The 26,497-nt window shown below is 37.7% G+C and overlaps 1 protein-coding gene across 1 annotated transcript in view; it reads right to left on the minus strand.

Moving 5' to 3' along the window:
* LOC137012084 (collagen alpha-1(XXIII) chain) overlaps positions 1–26,497 on the minus strand; it is a 118,844-nt gene that overhangs the window by 3,283 nt on the left and 89,064 nt on the right. Inside the window, exons 3-19 of the mRNA XM_067375118.1 lie at positions 25,797–25,832; positions 17,425–17,432; positions 16,721–16,747; positions 11,972–11,998; positions 11,782–11,808; positions 9,488–9,514; positions 9,311–9,337; positions 6,630–6,689; positions 5,138–5,254; positions 3,170–3,196; positions 2,977–3,003; positions 2,625–2,678; positions 2,470–2,532; positions 2,336–2,371; positions 2,165–2,239; positions 2,027–2,071; positions 1,880–1,924 (exon numbers count right to left, since the gene is read on the minus strand). Of these exons, the coding sequence (XP_067231219.1) occupies positions 1,880–1,924; positions 2,027–2,071; positions 2,165–2,239; positions 2,336–2,371; positions 2,470–2,532; positions 2,625–2,678; positions 2,977–3,003; positions 3,170–3,196; positions 5,138–5,254; positions 6,630–6,689; positions 9,311–9,337; positions 9,488–9,514; positions 11,782–11,808; positions 11,972–11,998; positions 16,721–16,747; positions 17,425–17,432; positions 25,797–25,832 (728 nt within the window). The remainder of the gene's footprint in view (positions 1–1,879; positions 1,925–2,026; positions 2,072–2,164; positions 2,240–2,335; positions 2,372–2,469; positions 2,533–2,624; positions 2,679–2,976; positions 3,004–3,169; positions 3,197–5,137; positions 5,255–6,629; positions 6,690–9,310; positions 9,338–9,487; positions 9,515–11,781; positions 11,809–11,971; positions 11,999–16,720; positions 16,748–17,424; positions 17,433–25,796; positions 25,833–26,497) is intronic.

Below are 26,497 nucleotides of genomic sequence, written 5' to 3' on the forward strand. Positions count from 1 at the left end.
GTATAATTGTTTGACTAAAGCCGGCTGTAAATCACATGTACGATTCAAGCCACGATTTGGCTGTCTGAGACAAACTCTGTGAATCCTAAAAGATTCCTCGGATCCTAAGATAAAATCTGAAGTCTTTGGGCCTCATTTATAAAATGTTGTATAGAAACGGCTCTACCTTCGATCTTATAAACATTTTTTGAACTGTGCGTACATGTGATTCATAGAGTGAATGTATGCACAGAAAACGCACGTCCTCTCTTTGAAATGTGAAACCTATAAATCGCAAATGATCTTGAACTTGCGCGCAGCTGAATTATTTCAGTTATCCGCCTTATGGTGTCATTTACACTTAAAAAATCCAAATCCTTTAGTTTGTAATGGTGAGCTGCAAGAATAGCTTAGATTTCCAAAACCTGCAGTACACTGACAAGGAAAAGTGTGTACGTCTGCTCAGACCCTGATGTGGCGCTTAGCAATTTTCCATGTCAAAGACCGTTTTTATAAATATGAGCATTGGCGTGGATTTGACTAACGATCAAAGGGCCTCATTTATAAAGTGTGCACAGATAAGTGTGTGTACACACGCTTTATAAACGAGGCCCTTTGATTGTTAGGTTGACAGCTGATTAATGACCATTACATTTAAATTTGACTTCAGATGAAATTCTGGCACTGTAAGAAGATTTGACGCACAGTCCTGTAGTGTGACTTCTACCACAACCATCAAATCAAAAATCAATAGGTGCGTAGCTTCACTTTAGATGTTTGGGATAAAGTTGTTGTTGCACTCTCGAAACCACCTGTTTTTTCTCAAGTTTACGTACGTAATCAAAATGGGTCTTAACAACATCACTGCAACTGTATTTTATTTATATATTTATGTAATTGTGTAATTTTTATTTTATTTATTTATTTATTTTTGCAATGTATTTATTCTAATTTTTTTATTTTATTCTTTTGCAATGTATTTATTGTAACCTTTTTTTTTTTTTTTTTTTTTGCAATGCATTTATTTTTATTTACTTATTTTCTTTTTCCCAAGGCTTTGGCAATTGTATATAGTTTGAAAAGTGATGTTATTTTATATACATGAATATACATGTATACTATTTGGCATATAACAAACTAAATTATACATTGTATACCAAATAAAAAGTTGATCACAAAAAAAAATCAGTAGCCATCATCAAAATTAACACTAGTGATTGTTTTTGTTTGCTATCCACCATGTCAATTCCAGATTTAAAGCAGCTCACAGTGACCAAACATGTCACGGATTGATGTAAAACTCCGGATGAGTCTTCTTGCGTGCATGTTTTTAACACGTCTTGACTGTCGTACAGTCTGACATTATTGACAGCTGAGATCCCAAAGTGTGACATGGCTTACAGCGAGGATCATGTTTGTACAGTTTGACAAGCAACAGTTGTAAAGGACTAGGGCTGGGTATCGATTCAGATGTTCCAGATCAATTCGATTTCGATTCACAAGCTCTCAAATCGATTCGATTTTCCATTCTCGGTTCAATTTTATGTGAAGGTGGCATCAACGTTGACAAAGCACCTGAAACCGCCATTTAAGCACTGAATGAATGAATGACAGGTTCGCCTCTCGCTCCTTGGTGACATCGCGCAAGGCAGATAAGAGGGTGACATCTAGTGGAGAAGACTCGTAATTAGATTAACATTAATCTTACGTTCAATGTTTGCGGAAATAAATATGGAAAAAAAAAAATCGATTCGTGGCCTTTGAGAATCGATTTTGAATCTACCACATTTTAAAAAACGATTAATCGAAAAATCGATTTTTTTACCCAGCCCTATAAAGGACTATTATAAATTGTACAGTGTGCACCCGGCTTAAGTATAATCAGACTGTACAAACCAACCTGCTTTCCTTCAGGTCCTGGTGCTCCATGTAAGCCCATTTCTCCCTGTTTAAAAAACACAAAAAAACATTTTAGATGAATGTTATTATGTTCCAGCAATGGAAACCACTGTATGACAATGCAATTCAATGAAAATGTATCACTCACTTTTGGCCCTTGCTCTCCAGGAGGTCCTGGAGGGCCTGGAAGCCCCTATTGGTAAGAAGAAAATATTAATACAAAAAGCTGGAGGTAACAGAGGGCTCTTCACACAGGATTTGACTTTTTTTCTGACTAAAAAGGTACCTGCAGTGCTTTGAAACTAGCAGCCAGATCAACATTTTCTGTGAAGCCAGTAGCTCCTTTCTCTCCAGACAAACCCTGAAGGAGAGACAGATGGATATGACTGTCAATCATCTGAGATATTCAAAGAGAACAGAAATATGTAATAGTGGAAAGATTTCGATAAACACTCACCTGGGGTCCTGGATCCCCAACATCTCCCTTTTCACCCTAAGGAAGAGTATCATGATTACTGTATTATTTTAGTATCTGCATTTATCCAGTAAACTGTCATGAATGCAACTATATCTCATAAACAGACAGCTCACCTTCATGCCAGGGGATCCATCAATCCCTTTTTTCCCCTCAGTTCCTGGAGCACCCTGATCCCCCTATATGCAAAAACAGTGCCTGCATGAAATTATGGTTGTCTTATGTGTGTGTATGAGCAAAGAAAAAATGTTGGAGGGGGTGAAAATCTAACCTTTGGCCCTAAAGGGCCCTGTGGTCCAGGCATTCCGTTGACGCCATCTGTACCCTTAATGAGAAAACAACTGATATTGATTTTGTAATCAAATATTGTGTCAAATATTAATGGAAGTCAGTTCCCCTTATGTTCCACTAATGTTTGACTGGATCCAAATACATTTTTTCTTATTTTTTTCAATCAATTTACATTTTGAAATGTAAGACACTTTCTTCAAAATAGATATTTTGTTGGTTTGATTATTTTGATATTAATGCAACGTGTGACAATTGTGGCTGAAGTGTCCAAATACTTCAAGGACCACTGTGTGTGATTCACATATGCTTGTAGACACACACAGGCATATTACCTGCATGCCAGGTGGCCCTCTTGGTCCCTGTAGAGAGAATTTTTTTTTTTTTTATAAAACATAGAATATAATTAAGATATTACAAGTCACTCTCATTTATGCATTAACACTTTAAATTCCATGAAGTTGTAGATTCAAGATTAAATATGAGTTTATATAAATAGTAAACATAAAAACATGTATAAAGTTCTACCTCATTTCCATCTTTTCCAGGAGGACCCTGTTATTTAGAAAGGAAACACAAGGAATGAGTCATATTTCAAGGAAAAGGGTCTGCTCTGGTGACTGTCCACTAGATGTCAGGCCTCTTAAGATCTATGATCATAGTATAACTACTTTAATCTTTTACTTTCAATCATATCCTGTGAACAAAAAAGTGAAAATGATCCAAATGTGTGTCCATTTTACAATACAGATAGCAGTCATTCAGCCAATAAGCGTCATTTTTGAACACACCAAAACAACAGTCACAGCGTCCATTTAAACATCTATTTTAGACATTTCTGGCAGACATCCTAAGCTTCCAAGGACATATTCATGCCAGCTAGGGATTCAAAATGGAAGACTGCACAACACCTGCCTAAAAACAGATTAATCTGTAAGACATGTATTTCTACAGACGCTCAACGTGTGCCGCAGCGCAATGTCTGTCATGTTTCATGTCACTTCTGAGAAGGACAAAGGCATGGCATCAGGCCTAATGAGGTGGTTTCACTTAGGCATATATAAACACAATTTGAGATACAATAACAGGAAATGCCCTTTGAGCTTCTTGACCCATGAACATCTGTTCCCAATATGAGGCAGAGATCAGGGTGAGTATTTTTGCCCTTCATCACTGCACTATTCTTTGTTTGGTTTAGAAAAGGAAACAAAGTGCATAACATATGTTGGGATAAAATGAGGAAAACAGGGCATTTACTACAAATGCAGAAACCATCAGAGTTATATACTCTGGAGCTGCACATCAATTGCCAAGTATCCTACCTCACAGACTGTCATTTAATGCACTACTGAGAACTGCATGTTGATGCTTCATATGATTTACAGGGGGGCATGATTTACTGCAGCACCTCGTGTTTTCACAGGATTGTAGATGCAACAAGAAATTTATGTTCATTTACATTCATTCATTTTTAGCATTTAGTAACTTATTTGTAATAAACACTTTAAGATGGCTATTTAAAAAAAAATGTTATTTATATGTTGAATTAAGTTTTTTAAAACATATTGTGACCCTTGCAGTGTGCGTAGAAAGAATTCGTCAATAAACCTTTTCTTTAAAGGCATATGTTCCACAGCAGTCCTTTGCATTACGACTGCAAGCAGTATCAATAATGTCAAAAATGTGTTGTGCAGTTGGAGTATGCTGTTTAAACGAGTGTTCTCACTGATACGCTTGTTGTGCTTTGTGGAATTTTGACATGTTTTATAGGCTCTATATTATCCTTATCCCCACACCCCCCAATTTAAAACATCTTCCCAGGCCCCTGATGATTTGTGAAGATGGAAGGTGAAACAACTACTATTCTGTATTCTAAAATCAAGCACCACTATTAATATTGCTCACACTTATTTTATTGAATAAACCTATAACCCCAAGTTAAAATTGCCAGAACAGCCATAAATGATACCGAAAATTGTGCATAAAGCAAATATAGTTGAAAATAATAATAATACCTTATATTTATACAGCACTTATATTGAAAAGTACATAGTGTGCCAAAGATGAGGCCTATTCACAGATTTGTGAAACCCACCACAAACACTGGGCCATTAGCCGCTCATGGATAGCCCAACACTGCTCGGCCTGGTTTATCACAGCATTTACACCATAGACACCACATAGCAATACACGAAAACCTAGTCAGAACACTTTAGCGACTCTTGCACCTGTCTTACACAAAATGTGCATATTTTACACCAAGTCACTTTGATTTGGGAGCATCTGCCAAGAACGCAAGTGTAGAAGGAAATGCCGTATGTCTGAACCCAACACTGAGCACAGGGTTCAGCTCAGTGAGAAGCTGCACCTGGTCTTCTGAGCAGGGGTCGTAAGCACAGTGTGACTCATATATGAGTCACAACAGCTGTAGAATGAGTGAGCTCAGTAAAGACACAGGCACAAATGACCATGTGAGATAGAATTTGAGTGTCTTACCGGCTCTCCTGGGTGGCCCTGTGGCCCATCTCTGCCTGTGTTTCCTGGAGGCCCTCTGGGACCAGGTGTTCCTGGAGGTCCTGGGGGACCTGGGGGCCCAGTCTGACCTTGATCACCCTACAGACAAAGAGAGAACAAGTATTTTTGAAAAGAGTTTAATTGTTGCCTCTGATCTCTGTAGTCTTAAGGTTACTCAAATAGGTACTTTACTTTGCCTGCATATTAATCATGTTTCATATTGACTTCATATAAGCACTGATGTACTAAAACTGAAAGTTTGGTTTCTGTATTCAGATGCAGCATGTAAAATGCTTCTGGGGCCAAAGCTTCAAAGAGCTATCTTTAGCCGCGTTTCCACCGAAATTACCCATAACTTTTTTCCCCCAGACCCGTTGCTGTCTGCGTTTCCATTGCGGTCTAAAGTACAGTGAAGAGAAGTCCAGTGACGTAGGACTGCGATATATGAGCTTAATAAAGCCTGAACCTCGTCGTCGGTCCATCGGTCATATTTATTAAACTCCATTGTTGATTTAAAAAACAAACACTCTTACTTCACGTACCGCAACAGACTTTTAAAAATAGTGGTTGAAAAAAAATGCTGCGTGGAGTCAACCAATCAAAATGCTGCGTGAACTCAACAAATCAGCATGTTCAGCACCCAAGTCCACCCCCGAAAGTTCCTGAACTTTGAAAAAGTACCACTTCCTGAGCAGGAACTTTCTGAAGGGGAAATTTTTATCCGGAACTTCATTTAGACCTTGGTTCCTGCGGTCGAAACACACCAAGTACCATCCCAAAGTCCCTAGTTCCTGAGGAAAGTTCCTGTGGTGGAAACGCGGCTTATGAAGAAGTGTCTTTGGTTCCGCAAAAAAAAAAAAAAAAAGGGGGGGGGGGATGTCTTGTTTAACATATTAAGATAATGCAAGTCAGTTCTACTGCTAAAAAGGCAAATAGCTTTTTGCCTTGATTATTTGCTGTGGTCTAGCAGACATGTTTTTGTCACTTGTCAATAAACACAACAATTACCCTCTCTTTGAAATTTAAAGCAGGAATGCAACACAACATTGTAAACTGCCAAATGTGCTAATTGAGGACACAAGGACACACAGAAGAAATGGAGAAAATGAGAAAAGCAGCAAAGCTTGCACAAGTCTGGCTCTACCTTTAGAAGGCGCCTGTGAAATGTATGATGGTCAGTTGTAGCCGAGAGAAAGCCATGCTCATGGCGAGGGAAGACCATCTGACGGCAGAGGACAGATAATGAGAAAGATGGACAGACTGCATAAGAAACAAAGCAGGGATGCCAGTAATCACAGCTGGAGAAACAGATATTCAGCCTGCACAGTCTTCCCTCAGCGTAAGAGGTTGTGGGAACAAAGGAGAAGTGGAAAAAATAGCAAAACAGAGTAAGGTATGAAGGCACAGATGTTTGTGAACATGGACAGCCACATGTGTCAGGAGATGCAGGGACGATAGGCTGAGAGGGACAAACCTTAACCGTGAGAATCTGATTACTGAGCAGGCCTGCAGAGGCAGCGTAGGCCGGTGGTCCCTGGGAGGTCAGAGGTCATATAGAAGAAAACGGAGGCAGGAAATGACGTAAGGGGGAAAGAGGAGATGATTCGGAGAATGACACTGTTAGGATACATATAATGGAGGGTGATGACATCTCACATTGTATTTCTGAGCTTCAACTTGAAACTGAATCCTGTGAGTGTTATTCTGGCTATTATTATGTTTTAAGAAACCAAGCCCATACACCTTCTGGATATGATTAACTTTCAATGGGTGCACATGGTGATGAGGTTTATGTTTAGAGTTGCGGTTAGATAGGTCTGCAACGGATTCGTGAAGAAAGGCTACTTTTTCCTTGGAGAAACTTTTTCATGATTTTCCTTTCTCACAGATTGTCAAGGTTTTTTTTTTTGTATATTCAAACATACTCTGCAGGAACAGTACTGAAATTGTGTAGAGAACAACCACAGCATGTCTAGATTTCTGCATTGTCAGCAGAAAACAGGTGCTTGGCCTTGCATAACTTTCCACCATGATGCTAAGATGATTTTCATTGTTTCTGAGATATTGCTTTGCGGTTTCTAAGCAGTTTATAGTTTGTTGCTTGTAGAGTTGTCAAAAGTGCTGACTTCAGTAACAATTGGTACTGAAATTTTATAAATGTTGAGCGCTGTTGAGCGGAAACCCCTCTGATTGTGTTGACATGCTCATCGAATAAGTCTGCGATTGGCTTTGAAAGCGTTCTGAAAGTGGGAGCGAGTGTATGTGTGTAAGCGCTCATTGAAGACTGATAACTTTTTTGAAGCATTGATCATTGAAGCAAATCACAGACATATATGTTGAGCGCGTCAACACAATGTCCAATCAGAGGTGTTTACGAATCTGCTCAACAGCACTCAAAGCAGCACATTTTTTAAATTTCAGTACCAATGTTGTACCGAAGTCAGTACTTTTGACAGTTCTAGTTGCTTGGGTGTTCTGGGTGGTTGCTGAGTTGTTTTAAGGGGTTGTTTTCAAGTCTACGCTATGTGTGATCTCGATAATCTGTAATCAGTAAGGCCTTGCCTATAATATCCCTTCAAATTTCAAGAATGTTCAGACTTTCAAATTAGTCTTTGTCAAGTCATCATTCAAAGTTTCTAATTCTAAAGACTAATTTCTAATTAAAATTTGTTGAATGTGAATTTCTTTAAAGGTGCCCTAGATTAAAAAATTGAATTTACCTCGGCATAGTCAAATAACAAGAGTTCAGTACATGGAAATGACATACAGTGAGTCTCAAACTCCATTGTTTCCTCCTTCTTATATAAATCTCATTTGTTTAAAAGACCTCAGAAGAACAGGCGAATCTCAACATAACACCGACTGTTACATAACAGTCGGGATCATTAATATGTACGCCCCAATATTTGCATATGCCAGCTCATGTTCAAAGCATTACACAAGGGCAGCCAGTATTAACGTCTGGATGTGCACAGCTGAATCATCAGACTAGGTAAGCAAGCAAGAACAACAGCGAAAAATGGCAGATGGAGCAATAATAACTGACATGATCCATGATATCATGATATTTTTAGTGATATTTGTAAATTGTCTTTCTAAATGTTTTGTTAGCATGTTGCTAATGTACTGTTAAATGTGGTTAAAGTTACCATCTTTAAATTTAATTTCATTGCAATTCTGTGTTTGCTATCTCAATTCAAATTCAAGAACAGTATTCTCAGTTCAGTTCTGAATGGTGCACAACCCTACATACAACTCCGCAGAACATTCTTCTCAGCTACCTCCCATGACACAAAGACTACTTTGTGAGTCTGATCTGCTTCTTCTGTGTCTGGGCAAAGGGCAAAAGTCACAAGTCAAGAGTAAGCATAAGGTCAACTATCCACCTGCACTACAAACCCAAGTCCTGACATCTGGAAGGAAACACGGCTTTAATCGACTTCCAGGTCAAGGGGTCCTTGTCCCATGAGAGCTTTAATGGATTCCAAGGGGTCATACTCCTGCTTAACTGGAGTTGAAAAAGCGCTAATGTGACTCTTACATCCATAAAAATGGGAACACGGCCCATGGGAGATTCTGTTTTGCTTTTCCTGACTTCTCATGTCACCACTCCAAATGATTTGGTTCATTTTTCTACTGTCAGACTGTGATGCCGTAAAGCAAAAACAATTTAGTGCACACAACACATGTTCTTAACATAAAGAAAGAGAGCAGCCAAAGCACATGTTTCTAATTGTGCTGAATGGTCATGAGGTGTGGTGGAAAAGCAGCACGGGGAGCCAAATGATTTAAAATGATAGCTTGAGTAGATATAGATAGAAAAATGGTACGATCTTCACTGACGGATTCCTGATTTGTCAAGGCTCACGTTTTTTTTTTTCTTTCCCCCTTGTGGATGAGGTGAAAACAGGCTTGGAGGAGGCAGACGAACAGTGATTGATACCATATTGTGGTTGTAATTTGAATTACTTTAACAGATAAAGATCTAACTTCTATCAACCTCAGAATGTAAAACTGTTAGCAACCAAGCGCTGCCATCTGAAAGGAAATTACTTAAATTGACTTCCAGGTCAAGAGGCATCCTCAGATCAGTGCAACCTCTATAAACTCAGACTTCTGAAGAAACTGAGCAAAAAAATTAGATGTGACTCTCACCCTGGGCCCAGTGTCTCCCTGGTCACCCTGTGGAGAGAGCAACTCTACTTATTACTGAATTTCATTGGGTTACAGGGTCAAAATGCTTCAGTTAGAGCAAAACTATCATTGTTACGCTTTGATGGCTCCATAAATTGTAAATTTATCATGCTGGAATGTGTTGTGGGGTGAATATACCTTATCTCCTTTTGGTCCTGGCATTCCCTGGCAAAAGAAGAGAAAGATTCAAAATGACAGATTAGAAATCGTTCCCAACAACGCAGGCTATTTCCATTGCAAACCACAAGTCACACCAATTACACCTTCAAAAATGACTGGCAGATGTTTTAGTGGTTGAATCTGAGTGTTTGAATGAAAAACATTTATCATTTATCACAAAATATGAAGAGAGGGATTTATAAGAGTGAAGATAAAACAATGTTATGACATTCCATTCCTAATGACAGCAAAGATTCCTGCATTTAATTTTACATAAGAGCTTTTACTTCATGAGTGGAGGGCTGAGGGTTTGAGGGAGTGGATGATATTATTCTGGTTTTATTCTGCTCGGCGGCCTGTGCAGGAAACTTTGCTTAAGACCACAAAAACAACAAGACACATTCTGATTATCACAGCTTCATCGTTCTCTGTGGTGTCGTGTTCACTATGGCTCTTCAAACGCTGTAATTTTGTGTGCTGTTTAATAAGTATGAGCTTCATCTCAGAAAGCAGTGCAGTGGTATTGTGGTATTGTTCAAAGTATGTTTAAAATGAGGCTCTTGTCCCAAGTGCACTTAATGTTAACTTGAGCTCAAAACATGAAGATACAAAATGGTACAGCAGGAATCTTGGGTTTTGTCACTTATGATATTTTTAAAGCGAACTGGAGTTTTAATCATTATATGCCAGCATATGCTGTAAAATATGGACTGGATTGGAGGTTGTTATTGTTGGACCCAACAATGACAGCACTTGTTAATTCACTTGATTTCGTCCTCAATTTGTGAAAGCTACATCAGATGATACTAACTTCAACACACACAAGGAGAACATTTACATAAGGTTGAGATGTAATCTCTCCTGTTACGTAAAGTCGTTTATGCAGACCATCTTGTTCATGTGTGCCCAGTCAAAAACACGCCCTTCTTTTCTTTAATCTTCAATGGTCCTTCAAGTAAACACTTGACTAAAGTGCCCTTCTGCTTTTAGCAAGAAAACATCCATCCTCTTGAGTGTGATTTTAAACCAGTGACTCTAAACTTGGACGTAATTGGCGAAAGCTGTTGGTATTTCGCTGATATGCTGCACCCAACTTGTGTGCAGTTCTGAGCAAATAATTGCTCCAATGTTTACCCTTCAAATGGGTTTTAAAAGAGGCATTTGGCCACTTCATTTCTCCCACAACACTGACATTGAGGCCTGGCCTCCCCCATGTAAACACATATACGAGTATAAGAGGAGGACCAGAGACCTGGGTATGGTTGCACGAGCCATTCGTAAAGTCTTATGAAATTTGCTAAGTCCACAATTGGGTTCTTAGTAACTACTAGTTAGTTTGTAACTATCGCTGTACTTAATTTACTTGTACCAAGCCAGAAAGCTAGTAGGTAAGTCCTCTGCAATGTATACTCACAAAATATGACTTTTACAGATCCAATAAGCAGCCTTCAAATTTGTAAAGAGAAGTAGTGCATGCATTTAATTTTTAATTATGGTAATAAATTACATCTTTGAAATACAATATATAATCATGAAATACAATAAATATGGCATTTAAATATGTATTTCATTTTGGTTACACTTTATTTTGATGGTCCCCTTTAGAGATTCTGTTGACTATAAGAAACGTTGCACCAACATGTCAACTGACTCTCATTAGAGAATTAGTTGAGTATTAATAGACTTTTTATGGCTAGGGTTACGGTTAGTAGAATAAGGTTATGGTTAGAATAAATTGACATGCACTTGCAAAGTTACTTACAGTCAGTAGAATGTATTTTGAGGGACCATCACAATAAAGCGTTAGTCTAACGAGTTAGCTGATATGCAGGTGCAACATTACTATAGTCAGCAGAATGACTAAAGGGGAATTTTTGGGAAATGTGTGCAAAAGTAATGAGTAATAAATACTAATACAACAAACCTGATAATTAAAATTGAAATCTTACATTAGGCTTTCATAAATTATTTTATAAGTATGGTTACATTTCAAAGTCTATTATTCAGTAGTGCATAGTTTGTGCCACAACTAGGGTAAGTTTTAACTTACAGTATACACAGCTGGTGCAACTGGCCCCTGAGGAACCTGAGGAATTAGATCTGAATGATGCTTTCCAACATCAAACTCTTATGAATGAGGTGATGGACTGAAGTTTACCTGTGCTGTACAAACCAAGAGGTGTGACTGGTTTATACCAGATGTGGCTGCATTAGGAATCTAAGATGTATTGCATACTGGCAACACACAATTATACAATCACTTTCAAACCTACCTGACTGCCTTTTGGTCCTGGAGGTCCCTATAAGGAAAGAAAAATCAGAAAAAAAATTAGTATAATCAGCAGTGTATGCAATACAGCAATAATAAACTCCTACAGATAAGTGGAGTTAAACCAATGATGTTAAAAACTGATGTGATGCAAGATGATCTGGTTTAAAAAAATGAGAGAAGATAGTACTTACAGGCTTTCCATCCATACCCAATGGACCCTGAGAAAGACAGAATTTATTATTATTTCAGGGCAATCATAAACTTGTGCATTAAATTTGAATTTTCTATTTTGTTAATTTCTTCCGTATTGTGACGTACATCCTAGTGAAAATTAATTATCAAAAAGGAAGAAAAAAATACTGCAGGGACTTTTATCAAATAGGTTGTTGATTTTATTTATATATATATATATATATATATATATATATATATATATATATATATATATATATATATATATATATATAAAATATTTATTTATTTATTTATTTTTGAATAAGATCAATTACATGTATTTATAGGGTAAATTTTAATTACATATTCCAAATTTAGGACAATAAAACAGCGAAAATATGGCCTTTTAACTTTAGCTTTGCTGACGTCTTAACTAAACATTATATTTTTAAAATAATAATTAGTCGACCCTGTTGTAAATGATTAGAAGAAGGAAATTCCATCATCACTGGCTTCAGTAAGCTCAGACTAGAGGACAGAAGGTCGCTGTCCACGGCACTGAAGGTGCTGAAAGGGTCTGTGCACAGAGCTCTTTGACTTGAGTCTCTGACCTGTGAAACATACTTAACTAAACGAAATGTGAACACTTTCTGATTTTACTCAAAAAGTCATGATAAATGTAAAACAAGCCTGGTAGATCTAAATGCAATAGCTATTAAAACAATGTGTCAGCATAACTTTGTATACACAATGTAAAATTAGTAGGGGTGTGACGAGACACGAGATTGAGTTCACGAGAACGAGACGAGATTTTTACACACTATTTTTAAGAAATCCTCAAATATGATTAGAAAAATAATCAGCAGGTGCATTTAAAATGTTCAAAACTAATCATCTTGTAATTAATGTCATTTCAGTTCTACTTTCTGAGTGTGAATTATCATATGCAGTAAAAGACAACAATACTCAAGTACTGTAAAACATTTTGCCGCAAACTGGCTTCTCTCCTGTATAATTTCATACAAGTCTCTTCAGACCTTACTGTACATGATTTATGAGCTTCTACAACTTTTGACCACCTAACTGAACTCCTTTCCACAAATTGTTTATAGAAATAAAAAGAGTATAAATAAAAATGGTAAAACTTTACAATAAGGTCTCATTTATAAACATTAATGTATTAACCAACATCAACAATGAGCAATATCTTTGCTACAGTAGTTATTAATCTTTGTTAATGTTAGTTAAACATAAAAATAGTCATTCATGGTTAGTTCATAATAGTGCATTAAGTAATGTTAACAAATGCAACTTTTGATTTTAACAATGTATTAGTAAATGTTGAAATTAAAATTAACTAAAATAACTTAGTTCATGTAAAGTTTAACTAATGAAGCCTTATTGTAAAGTGTTACCACAAAAAAAAACAGTTTTCTTTTAGTCTTATTAAGTGCAATCAATAAGTGCAACCATAATCAAAGCACTCTCTCAGTATTCAAAGTGCAAATAGAGACCAAATTTTTCTTTAAGCATGATACCGAGCTGAGAGATGCTTACAACTACACAGCCCAGCCTAAGATCGCTTTCATATTGAGAGATATTTGCATGCATCAGGGAGCCGCTTTCTAAATGCGGGGTATTGACATGGCGTTTGAATACGAGCTCGCATTTACTTTCACTTTCGCGATATCGTGTACTCTGTGAATATGGAGCGGCGGCGGCCGTTATCCAGCTGAATTAAATGGTTTTTTATTTCTTTAAAAAGCAAAACGACAGTGGAGACGTAATGTAAACGTAGCGGTGGCATATTCTTTCCTAATTTCACCCTCACACTATCACGAGACTGCTTTTCGCCTCGTCACAATTTAGTCTCGCGAGATCTCGTGACACGAGATCTCGCCACACCCCTAAAAATTAGACAAAAAAATGAAAAACAAATATAACGATAAACAGATTTCTGAAGATTCTCTGCCTGTGTGTTTTATTCAGAGCAACACAGCCAGGAACCACAGACAATAGGGCTGTCTGTCTTGGTCTAGTAGTTTGTGCTTGTGCTTTCAGAATGGACAAGTGACAAGAGAGCATGCAGGGGTTGTACATGTCGGTCTATTCAGTGTGAGCTAGAAGAAACGGATGACTTGTGTGCTGATGGTTCTGAGTGCAGTTGGAAATCCGGTAAGGGCCACATGTGGTGCAGTCCTGCACACGGTTCAGTTTGGAGCAGCTCTCTTCTTGTTATGCTTGGAGAGACTTCACACAGGACTATATTTCCCAGTTGATCTTTATGCGGAGCGGAGGCTGCCAACGCATGCAACTGATCGCATCTGGATTGCGATGGCCTGTCAGGGAGGCTTCATGCAACTAATGCCTCTTTTAAAAGCAAAACTATTGGAAAGAACAATAGTTCTCTGTTCTGAAAGATTTGTGTAGGCGTAGAGGTAAGGAAATAAAATCAAGAATCTCTGATTTGGTCATTCTCTTGAGCAAAAGTACAATGAAAAGATTTTCAATGTTTTCACTAGCCAAATTAATTGTATTTTGTAAAAATAAACAAATTTTGATTTTGATGGCTGTAACACACTCCACAAAAGTTGGGACAGAGGTCAAATAGTAGTGAAAAGTGTACAGAATATCCAAGTTAAATGCTTTTGAAACAGTCCATAATTAGCCGGTGAACTGGTAGGTGAGGGTATCATGTTTGGGTATAGAAGGAACATCCACCAAAGATTCAGTTTTACAAGCAAAGATGGGTCATGGCTCACCACTTCATGCCAAATTTCATGAGATAATTGTCAAAAATTTGGACAAAAGTTAAAAAAAATCTAATTTTCTCAATGCAAGACTGCAAAGTATTTAGGTCTTTCACCATCTACCATACATAATACTGTGAAAAGATTTCAGTCTGTGTAGGGCAAGGCAGGAAACTTCTGTTGAATGTGCGTTACCTTTGAGCCCTCGGATGGCACTGCATGAGCAACCATCATGCTGCTGTGTTAAAAATAACCACATGGGCTAGGGAGTACTTTGGAAAACCGTTGTCATTTAACACAGTCTGCCGCTGTATCAAGAAATGCAACAAAAGGAGAAAGCTATACATCGATTTTATGTCTTGTATCAGGTGAGAGTGGGCGAAAATTCCACTTGCAAAACTGCAACAATTATTATCCTCAATTCCTCAAATGATTAAAAAGTGTAATTAAAAGGAAAGGTGATGTGACACAGTGGTAAACATGCCTCTGTCCCAAAATTGGTTTATATTTACAAAAATACAATCAAGTTGGTCAGTGAAAACACTGAAAATCTTTTCTTTGCACTTGTGTCAGTTAAATAAAGATTCAAGAGAATCAACAAATCAAAGATTCTTGATTTTATTACGTTTTACAAAATGTCACAACTTCATCTTCGGAACACAATTTAAGATATTTTTTGATAAAATCCGATGGCTCAGTGAGGCCTCCATTGCCAGCAAGATAATTAACACTTTCAGATGCCCAGAAAGCTACTAAAGACATACTTAAAACAGTTCATGTGTCTACAGTGGTTCAACCTTAATGTTATGAAGCGACGAGAATACTTTTTGTGTAAAAAAAAAAAAAAGACTTTATTCAACAGTATCTAGTAATTTCTATTTCAAAATACTGCTTCATGAAGCTTTGAAGCTTTACCTTTAAAATTTCAAAACACTTAAGACATTTACTGAAATCATGTGACTTTGGCAGTTCGATATGCACTCTGAACCACTGATTCGAAACAAAAGATTTGTAAAGCTTTGAAGCTTCATGAAGCAGTGTTTTGAAATCGTCCATCACTAGATATTGTTGAATAAAGTCATTATTTAGTTTTTTGGCGCACAAAAAGTATTCTCATTGCTTCATAACATTAAGGTTAAACCACTGTAGTCACATGAACTGTTTTAAATATGTCTTTAGTAGCTTTCTGGGCATCTGAAAGTGTAAATTATCTTGCTGCCAATGGTGGCCTCATTGAGTCATTGGATTTCATCAAAAATATCTTAATTTGTGTTACGAAGATGAACAAATGTCTTACAGGTGTGGAACGACATGAGGGTGAGTAATTAATGACAGAATTTTCATTTTTGGGTGAACTAACCCTTTAAATTAGCTTATCGGATAGTAATGAGTAGAAAAAACAGTGAACAAACACCCACACAATGAACACACACCCAGAGCCGTGCAGGGCAGCCAATTTTTGCTGCAGCGCCTGGGGACCAGTTGGGGGTCCAGTGCCTTGCTCAATGGTCTCACCTCAGTGGTATTGAGAGCACTGTACATTCACTCCCCCCAAAGACAACTCCTGCCGGTACTGAGACTCGAACCTATGCCCCCATGTTTTACTCAAAATGTAAGTGCAAAGCAATGGACAAGCTTCTTGGCGATTAAAGAAATAAGAGATCAGGTCTTATCGGAAAGTTTATGCATGTGATAAATCAGAATTTTAATGTAATTTGAAGAATGTTATTGATGTTTAAACCCAAAAGCCTTGTTTTATATATATATATATATATATATATATATATATATATATATATATATATATATATATATATATATATATATATATATATATATTTATATATATATATATATTTATATATATATTTAGCAATAATTTCTAATATGTCCAGCAGGTGGTGCACTACTACACTTAACACTGCCTATCAGCTGAGGTCTACAAGAGACCTCAAGTTCTGCGTGTGCCTGTGGTTAGAGCAGATGTGATCAGTGTATAACCAGAGTGAAAATTACCGGGTAGCCATCTCGTCCTGGAGTGCCCTGTTAGGATTTATTGAAGAAAAAGCATTACAATTAAAACATTAAAAAACAACCAGATCTCTGAATTAATAAAAAGAACTAAAATGTTTGTTCACATCCTAAACCCTCAAATATGTAGGCTACAAGTACAAGAACTGACATTATTAAAGTGCTCCACGCTGCACTGTTGTCATTAACAGTGTGTTTGCAATTTATAAACACTACTTATGTGACAAATAGCTCATTGAAAATTGAACGTGTTTGGGGCAACCATGCATGTTTACACTCTCTTGAGTTGGAATGCATGACGCAACCACAGCAATAAAAGTTTGTTGTGTTGCTGCATTGTTAGTATGATAGGGAGGATTGCACACTTGAACATGTACTAGTGTTTACTATGCATTCTGTGCAAAGGCACAAAGAGATTTGTATCAGCTGTTGGATTCTTTATCCAGGCACGTCTGGTTATTAGGATACAGGCGGTCAGGATGGATGCCAGACAGTGAAAAATGGAGTGCGGTCAATTCAGAAACTGTCTCATGGAGCATATATCGTGCCTTCCCTCTTATCTCACCTCATTTTGCAGTCTATATCAAGGTTGCAAAGCCAACACAGATCATGCCATGCTGTATCTGCCCACCTCCAGACCAACTCACATTTGTTCTGAATTAAAGCCTCAGTGATAACGGGGTACTTACTGGAATTCCTGAAACACAGAAAAACAAACAGTTGTATGTAACAGTCACAACTATTTGTTGCACTGTCTTGCAATACTATGTGGAAGACATTAATGCTATGATAATAAATAATACAATGATTAATATGTTGTCTCATTTATGTCAACATGAAGAAGTAAAACTATGTGAGAGTTGCATATCTCTTTAGATGCCAGAATCAATGAGGTCAGCGTGTACATACAAACGGTGCGATTTGTGAGAAAACCAGAGGGGGGATGTTTTGAAAATGTTTTTTTTGTTTGTTTTTTTTTTAGTTAAAAACCACAGTGGAGCTATATACTATTTTTGGCAGAAACATTTTTACAAAAAAAAAATCTGATTTAACTTTGAGATTTGAAGTATTAGATATTTGCAGCACTACAATGACACTAATAATTCTTAATTTCTGATAGAAATGCAAAATCAATCGGTAGTTATTAATAGAATAACGAGACACAACCCTTTACATTCAATCGCGTTTGGTCCCATTTATTTACACACATTTACCTCAGATTTCATTAGATAGAATATAAACTGTGCCATATGCAGGGTTTCATAATTACTGAGGTCAGAAAATGTATTTTGCTAGGGGGGTTTGGAGGCATGCTCCCCTGAGAAAATTTAGATTTCCCTGGTGTACATATGTGCATTTTTAAGATGTTTTAAGGCCAACAAATTGGATAACAATAGATTTAAAACCATGTCAACAAATACATGCATGCACAGTTTTGAGGCAGCTTTAATCACATGTTTGGTAATTTCATGACTTAACTTACAACAGAACACCGACGATCATTGCTCGTAGTTTCTTTTGTGCTTTATTTAAGCTATAATAAAATAATTATGCAGCGCGAGCTGGCGCATTTGCGTATGCAACTCTTGAGTGTGCGCCATGAGCACAGTATAATGGCTGATTGGACAGTCATGTTCATTTTTCTGAGTTTTACTAACATCATCTGACCGCAGTTCACTGTTGTTCAACTGAAGCTCACTCGTTGTCACCTGCACCTTTTCCGCGCTCATTTGACTTGCGCCTGGCGCTGAGGCGAAGTCGGAATGCGCGTCTGAGAAGTGTCCCGTTTGTTGTGGTTGTAAAGAGACAGTTCTATATAAACGCAGCATTTTATTTGACAATGTTTTAAAAAAATATATATATTTTTATTTTTTATTTTTGGTATTTTATATGCTCTGTTGGTGGTTTGTGGAGTAGCATCACCCGGGGAGGATATTTTTTCAGCAGAGGCAGGGATACATAGACCAGAAGGGGGGAAATCCCCCCCGTCCCCCCCTACAAATCGCACTCTGCATACAAACACAACACACATTCCTGCACACGCAGAAACCTGGTTCTGGCTCATAACATTGATCAATCAAAGGATGGCAGCACAGATATAAATAGACCCTTGTTTCTTTTCCACTTTTGAGCAACTCCAGATTTGGCAAAAGTCTGTGTGTGATTAATAGAAGTGAATAGGTGGAACAGCTCTGAGCACTGCCAACTTGAATGGGCAGATTTTTACTTGTCCTGCCATCATTATATATATATATATATATATATATATATATATATATATATATATATATATATATATATATATATATATATATAATACACACACACACACACACACACACACACATACAGGTGCTGGTCATATGATTAGAATATCATCAAAAAGTTGATTTATTTCACTAATTCCATTCAAAAAGCGAAACTTGTATATTATATTCATTCATTACACACAGACTGATATATTTCAAATGTTTACTTCTTTTAATTTTGATGATTATAACTGACAACTATCCCAAAATTCCCCAAATTTAGTATCTCAGAAAATTAGAATATTGTGAAAAGGTTCAATATTGAAGACACCTGGTGCCACACTCTAATCAGCTAATTAACTCAAAACACCTGCAAAGGCCTTTAAATGGTCTCTCAGTCTAGTTCTGTAGGCTACACAATCATGGGGAAGACTGCTGACTTGACAGTTGTCCAAAAGACGACCATTGACACCTTGCACAAGGAGGGCAAGACTCAAAAGGTCATTGCAAAAGAGGCTGGCTGTTCACAGAGCTCTGTGTCCAAGCACATTAAAAGAGAGAGGCGCAGGGAACGTGTACAAGCAATAGGGATAATCGCACCCTGGAGAGGATTGTGAAACAAAACCCATTCAAAAATGTGGGGCAGATTCACAAAGAGTGGACTGCAGCTGGAGTCAGTGCTTCAAGAACCACTACGCACAGACGTATGCAAGACATGGGTTTCAGCTGTCGCATTCCTTGTGTCAAGCCACTCTTGAACAACAGACAGCGTCAGAAGCATCTAGCCTGGGCTAAAGACAAAAAGGACTGGACTGCTGCTGAGTGGTCCAAAGTTATGTTCTCTGATGAAAGTAAACCCTTTGGAAATCAGGGTCCCAGAGTCTGGAGGAAGAGAGGAGAGGCACACAATCCACGTTGCTTGAGGTCCAGTGTAAAGTTTCCACAGTCAGCGATGGTTTGGGGTGCCATGTCATCTGCTGGTGTTGGTCCACTGTGTTTTCTGAGGTCCAAGGTCAACGCAGCCGTATACCAGGAAATTTTAGAGCACTTCATGCTTCATGCTGCTGACCAACTTTATGGAGATGCAGATTTCATTTTCCAACAGGACTTGGCACCTGCACACAGTGCCAAAACTACTAGTACCTGGTTTAAGGACCTGTTCTTAATTGGCCAGCAAACTCGCCTGACCTTGTGAAGAGGAAGATGCGATATGCCAGACCCAACAATGCAGAAGAGCTGAAGGCCACTATCAGAGCAACCTGGGCTCTCATAACACCTAAGCAGTGCCACAGACTGATCGACTCCATGCCACGCCGCATCGCTGCAGTAATTCAGGCAAAAGGAGCCCCAACTAAGTATTGAGTGCTGTACATGCTCGTACTTTTCATGTTCATACTTTTCAGTTGGCCAAGATTTCTAAATATCCTTTCTTTGTATTGGTCTTAAGTAATATTCTAATTTTCTGAGATATTGAATTTGGGGAATTTTGGGATAGTTGTCAGTTATAATCATCAAAATTAAAAGAAATAAACATTTGAAATATATCAGTCTGTGTGTAATGAATGAATATAATATACACGTTTCACTTTCTGAATGGAATTAGTGAAATAAATATTTAATTTATATTCATTTTATCATATTTAATTATATTGTGTGTAGTACTGCAAAAAAATAACTTGTAGGATTTACTTGATAAAATCCTTGTAACAATCTGTACAAACACATTTTAAATAAATCTTACTGCTACTGCTCTTTACATCTTACCTGTTATTAAAAAGTAAAGTACTTACTATTGAACTTAACATTCATAAATAAATTAAGTAAATATTACTTATTTATTTTTAATTTAATTAATTTCATATGTAGAATTAAGTAAAATCTAATTAACTAAATTTTACTAAGAAAATAAGTAACTTACAATAAAGTTTATATATGGCAATACTTTTTACTTTTTACTTTAATATTATAACACTGAATTAAACTTAGAAAATAATAGGTATCATGCAGACAGCATATCTACATAATATTAATAATGCAGCACTTGCCCAAACACAGAGACTTCAATACTGTGTACACAATACACAATGACGGTAACATTAGAAAAATAATTTAAGTATGAATGTGTCATTTTGAGTAGAAAATGAACACCAGAAATCCACAAGTTACTAAGTATAACTACAAACAACTGTGTAAATACAGCTGGAAAACAGCAAAAAAAAAAAAAAAAAAAAATCACCCTGATTAATTATTCATGGCCCGGTGCTAAGTAGGTTTTACTTAATTTTAGATTGTTGATATTTACGCTTTAATTTTTACAAGCTTGAATTCTTAAATTCTTGCCTGAACTAACTTTTTCCATGTAGAAATTGCATTTGTTTTGTTTTTTTTCTGTAGTATTTACTTCACCACAGAATCATTTTTATCAGTGTATATATAACTAGCAAACAAACAAACAGTATAGAAACATATGGCACATAGTAAAAAAAAAACATCTAAGTCATGCTCAAAAGTTTGACAAAACCTCATCTATGTTAGCTTGGTAGATAACTTTAACTTGGTGGCACATTTAAATCAGCCAAATTCAAAACACTAATGCTCAGTACTTCATCTCACATGTGTCTCGTCTTTAGTTTCAGAAGAGGTATAAACAACATCTCAAATCATGCCCAAGTTGCCAAAATACCAGAGTCTGCAATATAAAGACTTGGTTTTCAATATTAACTCAAGCTTTATTCAATAAATACTTCTAAGATCAAATTTTCAGAGCAGCTCATTTTATAGCTCTGTACTCGTGCTGTATGTGAACAGTTGTCTCATTTGTGTCGAGTTTTATTTTTGCAAAGGAATTTTATGAGAAACATCTGAGACAAAGTTGATACTAAAATGAAACATAGCCGAGAACTCCATTAAGTCTTCTGAGCTGTAAAAGAATTACCGCTCATAGTGGGAGGCTCTGCGTTAACATAGATATTCTGCACTTAGAAGGCCAAAATGTCTACAGAAATACATGTTTAACAGCACTCATTCTGTGCTGGTTTAACAGATTTCAACAGTCTATGAATCTGGAGAATCTTTAAAGATTTCAGGCAAGAAAGAAATCCAAAACATTCCAGTTGTGTGGGAATGATCCTGGTGTCCAAAAAAGCATTCTTGTGAAATAAGTTCACATTTATGTGGTGGTCTGCAGTCTACTATGATCAGATTTGAGTTAGAGGCTCATCATTTCAGCAGTACAAAATCATGCGGTATATACCAGATAATGCTGAATCATGCTCTCAATGGAAAATGTGAAGGCGTTTGTGAAGAGGTCAAGCTCCTGCAGTGTCAAAAGCATCATAAGTAAACATCTGGGTTGGTATTTCCCTCGCTTTTGGTCAACACAATGAACATAATGCACAAGACAGTCATTGGCATGTCTCTCTGCTCTGATGCCTGAGGGATGTGATAGTAGGAGTGGAATGTGACACCGAATGGATCCGGAGACACAAACGGTGGTGGGAGGATCCTGATCTGCCCCGGACAGGATCAGAAAGCCAAGTAAACAAGCGATAACTCCTACTAATGGCTGCGGTGATAAGAGTGCTTTCAGTCACACGGCCACGCAGGAGATTTGATCCATCTATGTCATGGTGAATAGAGGAAAGGAGATTCCCACTGTGTCAAGTTTAGGTCACCCAGAGCCCTGCGGCAAGAGAGGAGCTTTTTATGGACACCATGGCTGTGTGTTTTGGAGGTTGTTAGTCCTCCCATCAATCGCCAAAGTCATCACACTCAGAACAAAGACACAGTTAGTGCATCATATCTGCTTTGAGATCACTTCCAGGCTCCGCATGCCGAGCATGATGTGATGAATTTGGCCCATCAGTGGTCGTCTTGCATGGTCATTAACATGAACACGACAATGAGACTGAAGATGAACATAGTGAGCCTGCCACCGAATGCACTGGACCACCAGAGCAGCAGCCCCACGGCAGAGAAAAACATCTCCCTTATTTACTGCCACCACCCACCCAAGAATTAATCAGAAATGGGCCGTTACGTTACGCATAAGGTTTCCAGATACAGAAAAATCCACTTTATATCGCATACGAGGGACTATAAAAGTGGTTTAATTGACCAGAGCTGTCAGTAAACAGAGCTGCACAATACATTTTGCAAGTGTAAAGGAGTGTGTTCAAGTCAGGTTTGCAAGACAATTACATGCCCTGAATTTGATTATATTTTCATAACTCCAGGTAAGAGCAGAGAAGGACCTCCCAGAAGGAAACAACTTCAGGAAAGCGTTTTTCTTGGATGGCTATTTATATTTGTACTTCATGAAACAAGGCTGATTATTTATCTATCATGTGGCTCAGCATAAATTCACCAAGTTAGTTGTTTAGCTTACCAAGCAGCATGATATACTAATAATAATGAAAAGACTATATATGGGCTGGTCTGAGTATTTCAGAAACTGCTGATCTACTAGGATTTTCCAACACAATCTCTTACGGTTTGCAGAGAATAGGCCGAATAAGGCAAAATATCCAGTGAGCGGCAGTTCTGTGAGCGAAAATGCCTTGTTGATGGCAGAAGTCAGAGGAGAATGGCCAAAAAGGCAACAGTAACTCAAATAACCACTTGTTACAAATGAGGTCTGTAGAAGAGCATCTCTGAACACACAACACGTCAAACATTGAAGCAGATGGGCTACAGCAGCAGAAAACCACACCAGTGCCACTCCTGTCAGCTACCTGCCTTGTATCAGCGGTTCAGGCTGCTAGTGGTGGTGTAAAGCCCTGGGTATACTTCATTTTTTTATAAATACGCTAGTGTACGTTCACAGTCAAACGCACAGCCTTGGAAAGTATACTTCATTTGACTTGTGCATGCACAGTTTTGAGCAATCTCTCGCCACGAGTTACAACCCATGCTAGAGTTGTACAAATTAAACTGTATTTTCTAACCTCTTCACACAATCTCTCGTCTTTATAGGCTTCCAACGTCGCTGTAGCTTGCATGAATTCCGGTCTGTTCTGTTTCTGCAGTTTTTCTTTGACTACCTTGTGAAACAATGCCCCCAGAGCACGGTTGCCACTTTGTGGATAAACTCATTACTGCGGGAAAAAAAATAAATAATTAAATGTGCATGTGTGACCTGCATTTACAAGTATGCGCGGTTACAAAAATCCGGCAGTGCCTGTACTCTTCTGATGGCGAAATTCTCTTCACGCAAACTGTACGCTGACTCTCGCACACGTGTAAAATGTGAACTATTCTTTGGGCTTAATGATTTAGGGGATATTTTCTTGGCACACTTTGAGCACCTTAGTACCAACAGAGCATTGTTTAAACATCACAGCCTACCTGAGTATTGTTGCTGACCATGTACATCCCTTCATGACCAGTGTACCATCTTCTGATGGCTACTTTCAGCAGGATAACGCGCCAAGTCACAAAGCTCAAATCATCTCACACTGGTTTTCTGAACATGACAATGAGTTTACTTTACTAAAATGGCCACCAGATCTTAATCTTAGGCAGGGTTTCCAGGTTTTCACAACAAAACCCATCCAATTGCTTCTCGAACTAGCCCAATCGCTAAAGAAATCATGTTCCAGGGGGTAAAATACGCTTTTTTGGGGCGGGTTGCCCTGTTAAAAACTAGAAATAGGGATGTGGTAGAATGGATCATGGATGTGCAGCCAACAAATCTGCAGCAGATGCTATCAATAATTCAATATCAACCAAAACCTCTAAGGAATGTTTCCAGCACCTTGCTGAATCTATGCCACGAAGCAAGGTGCAAGGTGTACCTACTAAAGTGGCCGGTGAGTGTATATATAATATAAATTGTAACTCTGTCACTAGAAGTATATTGAGTGCAGGGCTGCTCCTAAGTTGATTTACTTGATATGTATTTTATGGCTGTATTATCATGGGAAGGACATTTATACTTCCACAGTACAGAAAGCTGCACAAAGAGGTGCTCTGAAAAATTTTCTAGACCACAATTCATTTTCTATGACGGGTTGAAAACTGCTACAGATGACCGATAGAGAAATACTTCTGGAAAACACTGCTTATTGGCTTGTTTCAAGGCCTAAAACTGTTTATATATATATTTATTTTAAATATCTATTAACAAAATACATCAGGGTTGATGGCCACTGCAAATGTGGGTAATCTCTGTGCAAGTACAGGGATTATTTAAAATACTTTAGTGAAATATAATTTTTTGTCTGGGGAGTCTGGCAGAGGGTACACAGCCTTGCCTACTAATACAAAATCGGGCTACAAAATGTACAGTAAGATGAAATTCATTGTACTTTACCTGTAGAATAACTGAAAGGCATTGATTTCTGTTTAAACACTAAATATGCAGCTACATCATAATTATGAGCATTTTTGCCTGCTGGATCATGGTGTTGTCAACTTCAAAGCTCTCTCAGGTTTCTTAGGTTAAAAGATCAGCAGTAAAACAAACAGCATGCTGGGAAAATGACTGACGACAAGGAGAATGTCTCTCTTCGACCCCCACTGATCAATATGATAGAAACGTCACCATGACTACCAAAGAGAAAAGGTCTTTACAAAACTGCATAATATGAACAGACATTTCCATCTGTTCAATGGTTCCTCAAAGAAATACAAATCAAACATGACGCAAAGAATGAAAGGTCTGGAACGCATGAGAGGATCTTGAAAGTCTTTCTCCTGGAGAACAGCTGAAAATTGCTCAACATTTGTTTTGCTGTAATTTTAGGTTAGGTTCAGGTCATTTTTAAACTATGAGATATGTACAAATGTGTGTGTAATGTACAGGTACTCACCAGGGTTTCCTTTTCTTCCCCGTTTTCCTGGAGGACCTGTGAACAGAGGGTGACAGATGGTGAAATGTATATATTTACTGAACATATCAGTGGCAAGGCTACATAAATGCAAGAGTGCCATGGGCCACTCAGATTGACAGCTGGTCCACCCAATCAAATGAAACACAAAGATGGTTTTTGTAGGAAAGAAGAAAAATCCTGCATGCATGACAATAATAGCTCAAATATATGAACATAAGAAATACTCGCATGTGTAAACATGTAAAGAATAAGTCATAAGTAATGTGATCCTAGTGGATGAGTGCTGATCTCCCAGTTGTGTGCTTCTATTCTATGGCAAATGGTAAGTGCAAGAACTGTCAATTCGAGTGATCAATCCAATCCAAGCATGCTCCAAAGCATTGACCTTTCCGACGTTGACAAAAGACGTTCGAAATTACTGCATTATCGTCATCATCAGATCTCGGATGTCGTATAGCTTTAGCAAAGCAGCATGTATGCTATCCTATGTGATCTTCTATGGTTTACTAATATTTGGTGAAGCTACAAACCAAAATGCGGCTCAAAATATATTATTAAAGTATGCTAATACAATTGAGTTTGTGTGAAGTACAGCTCACACAGAAGTCTGACTGGATTTTGCCCAGTAAACGATAACTGTGACTGCATCTTAATCTATATACTGTATGATGTAAGCTCTT

The sequence above is a fragment of the Chanodichthys erythropterus genome, chromosome 22 (genome assembly GCF_024489055.1).
Source record: "Chanodichthys erythropterus isolate Z2021 chromosome 22, ASM2448905v1, whole genome shotgun sequence".
NCBI lineage: Eukaryota > Metazoa > Chordata > Actinopteri > Cypriniformes > Xenocyprididae > Chanodichthys > Chanodichthys erythropterus.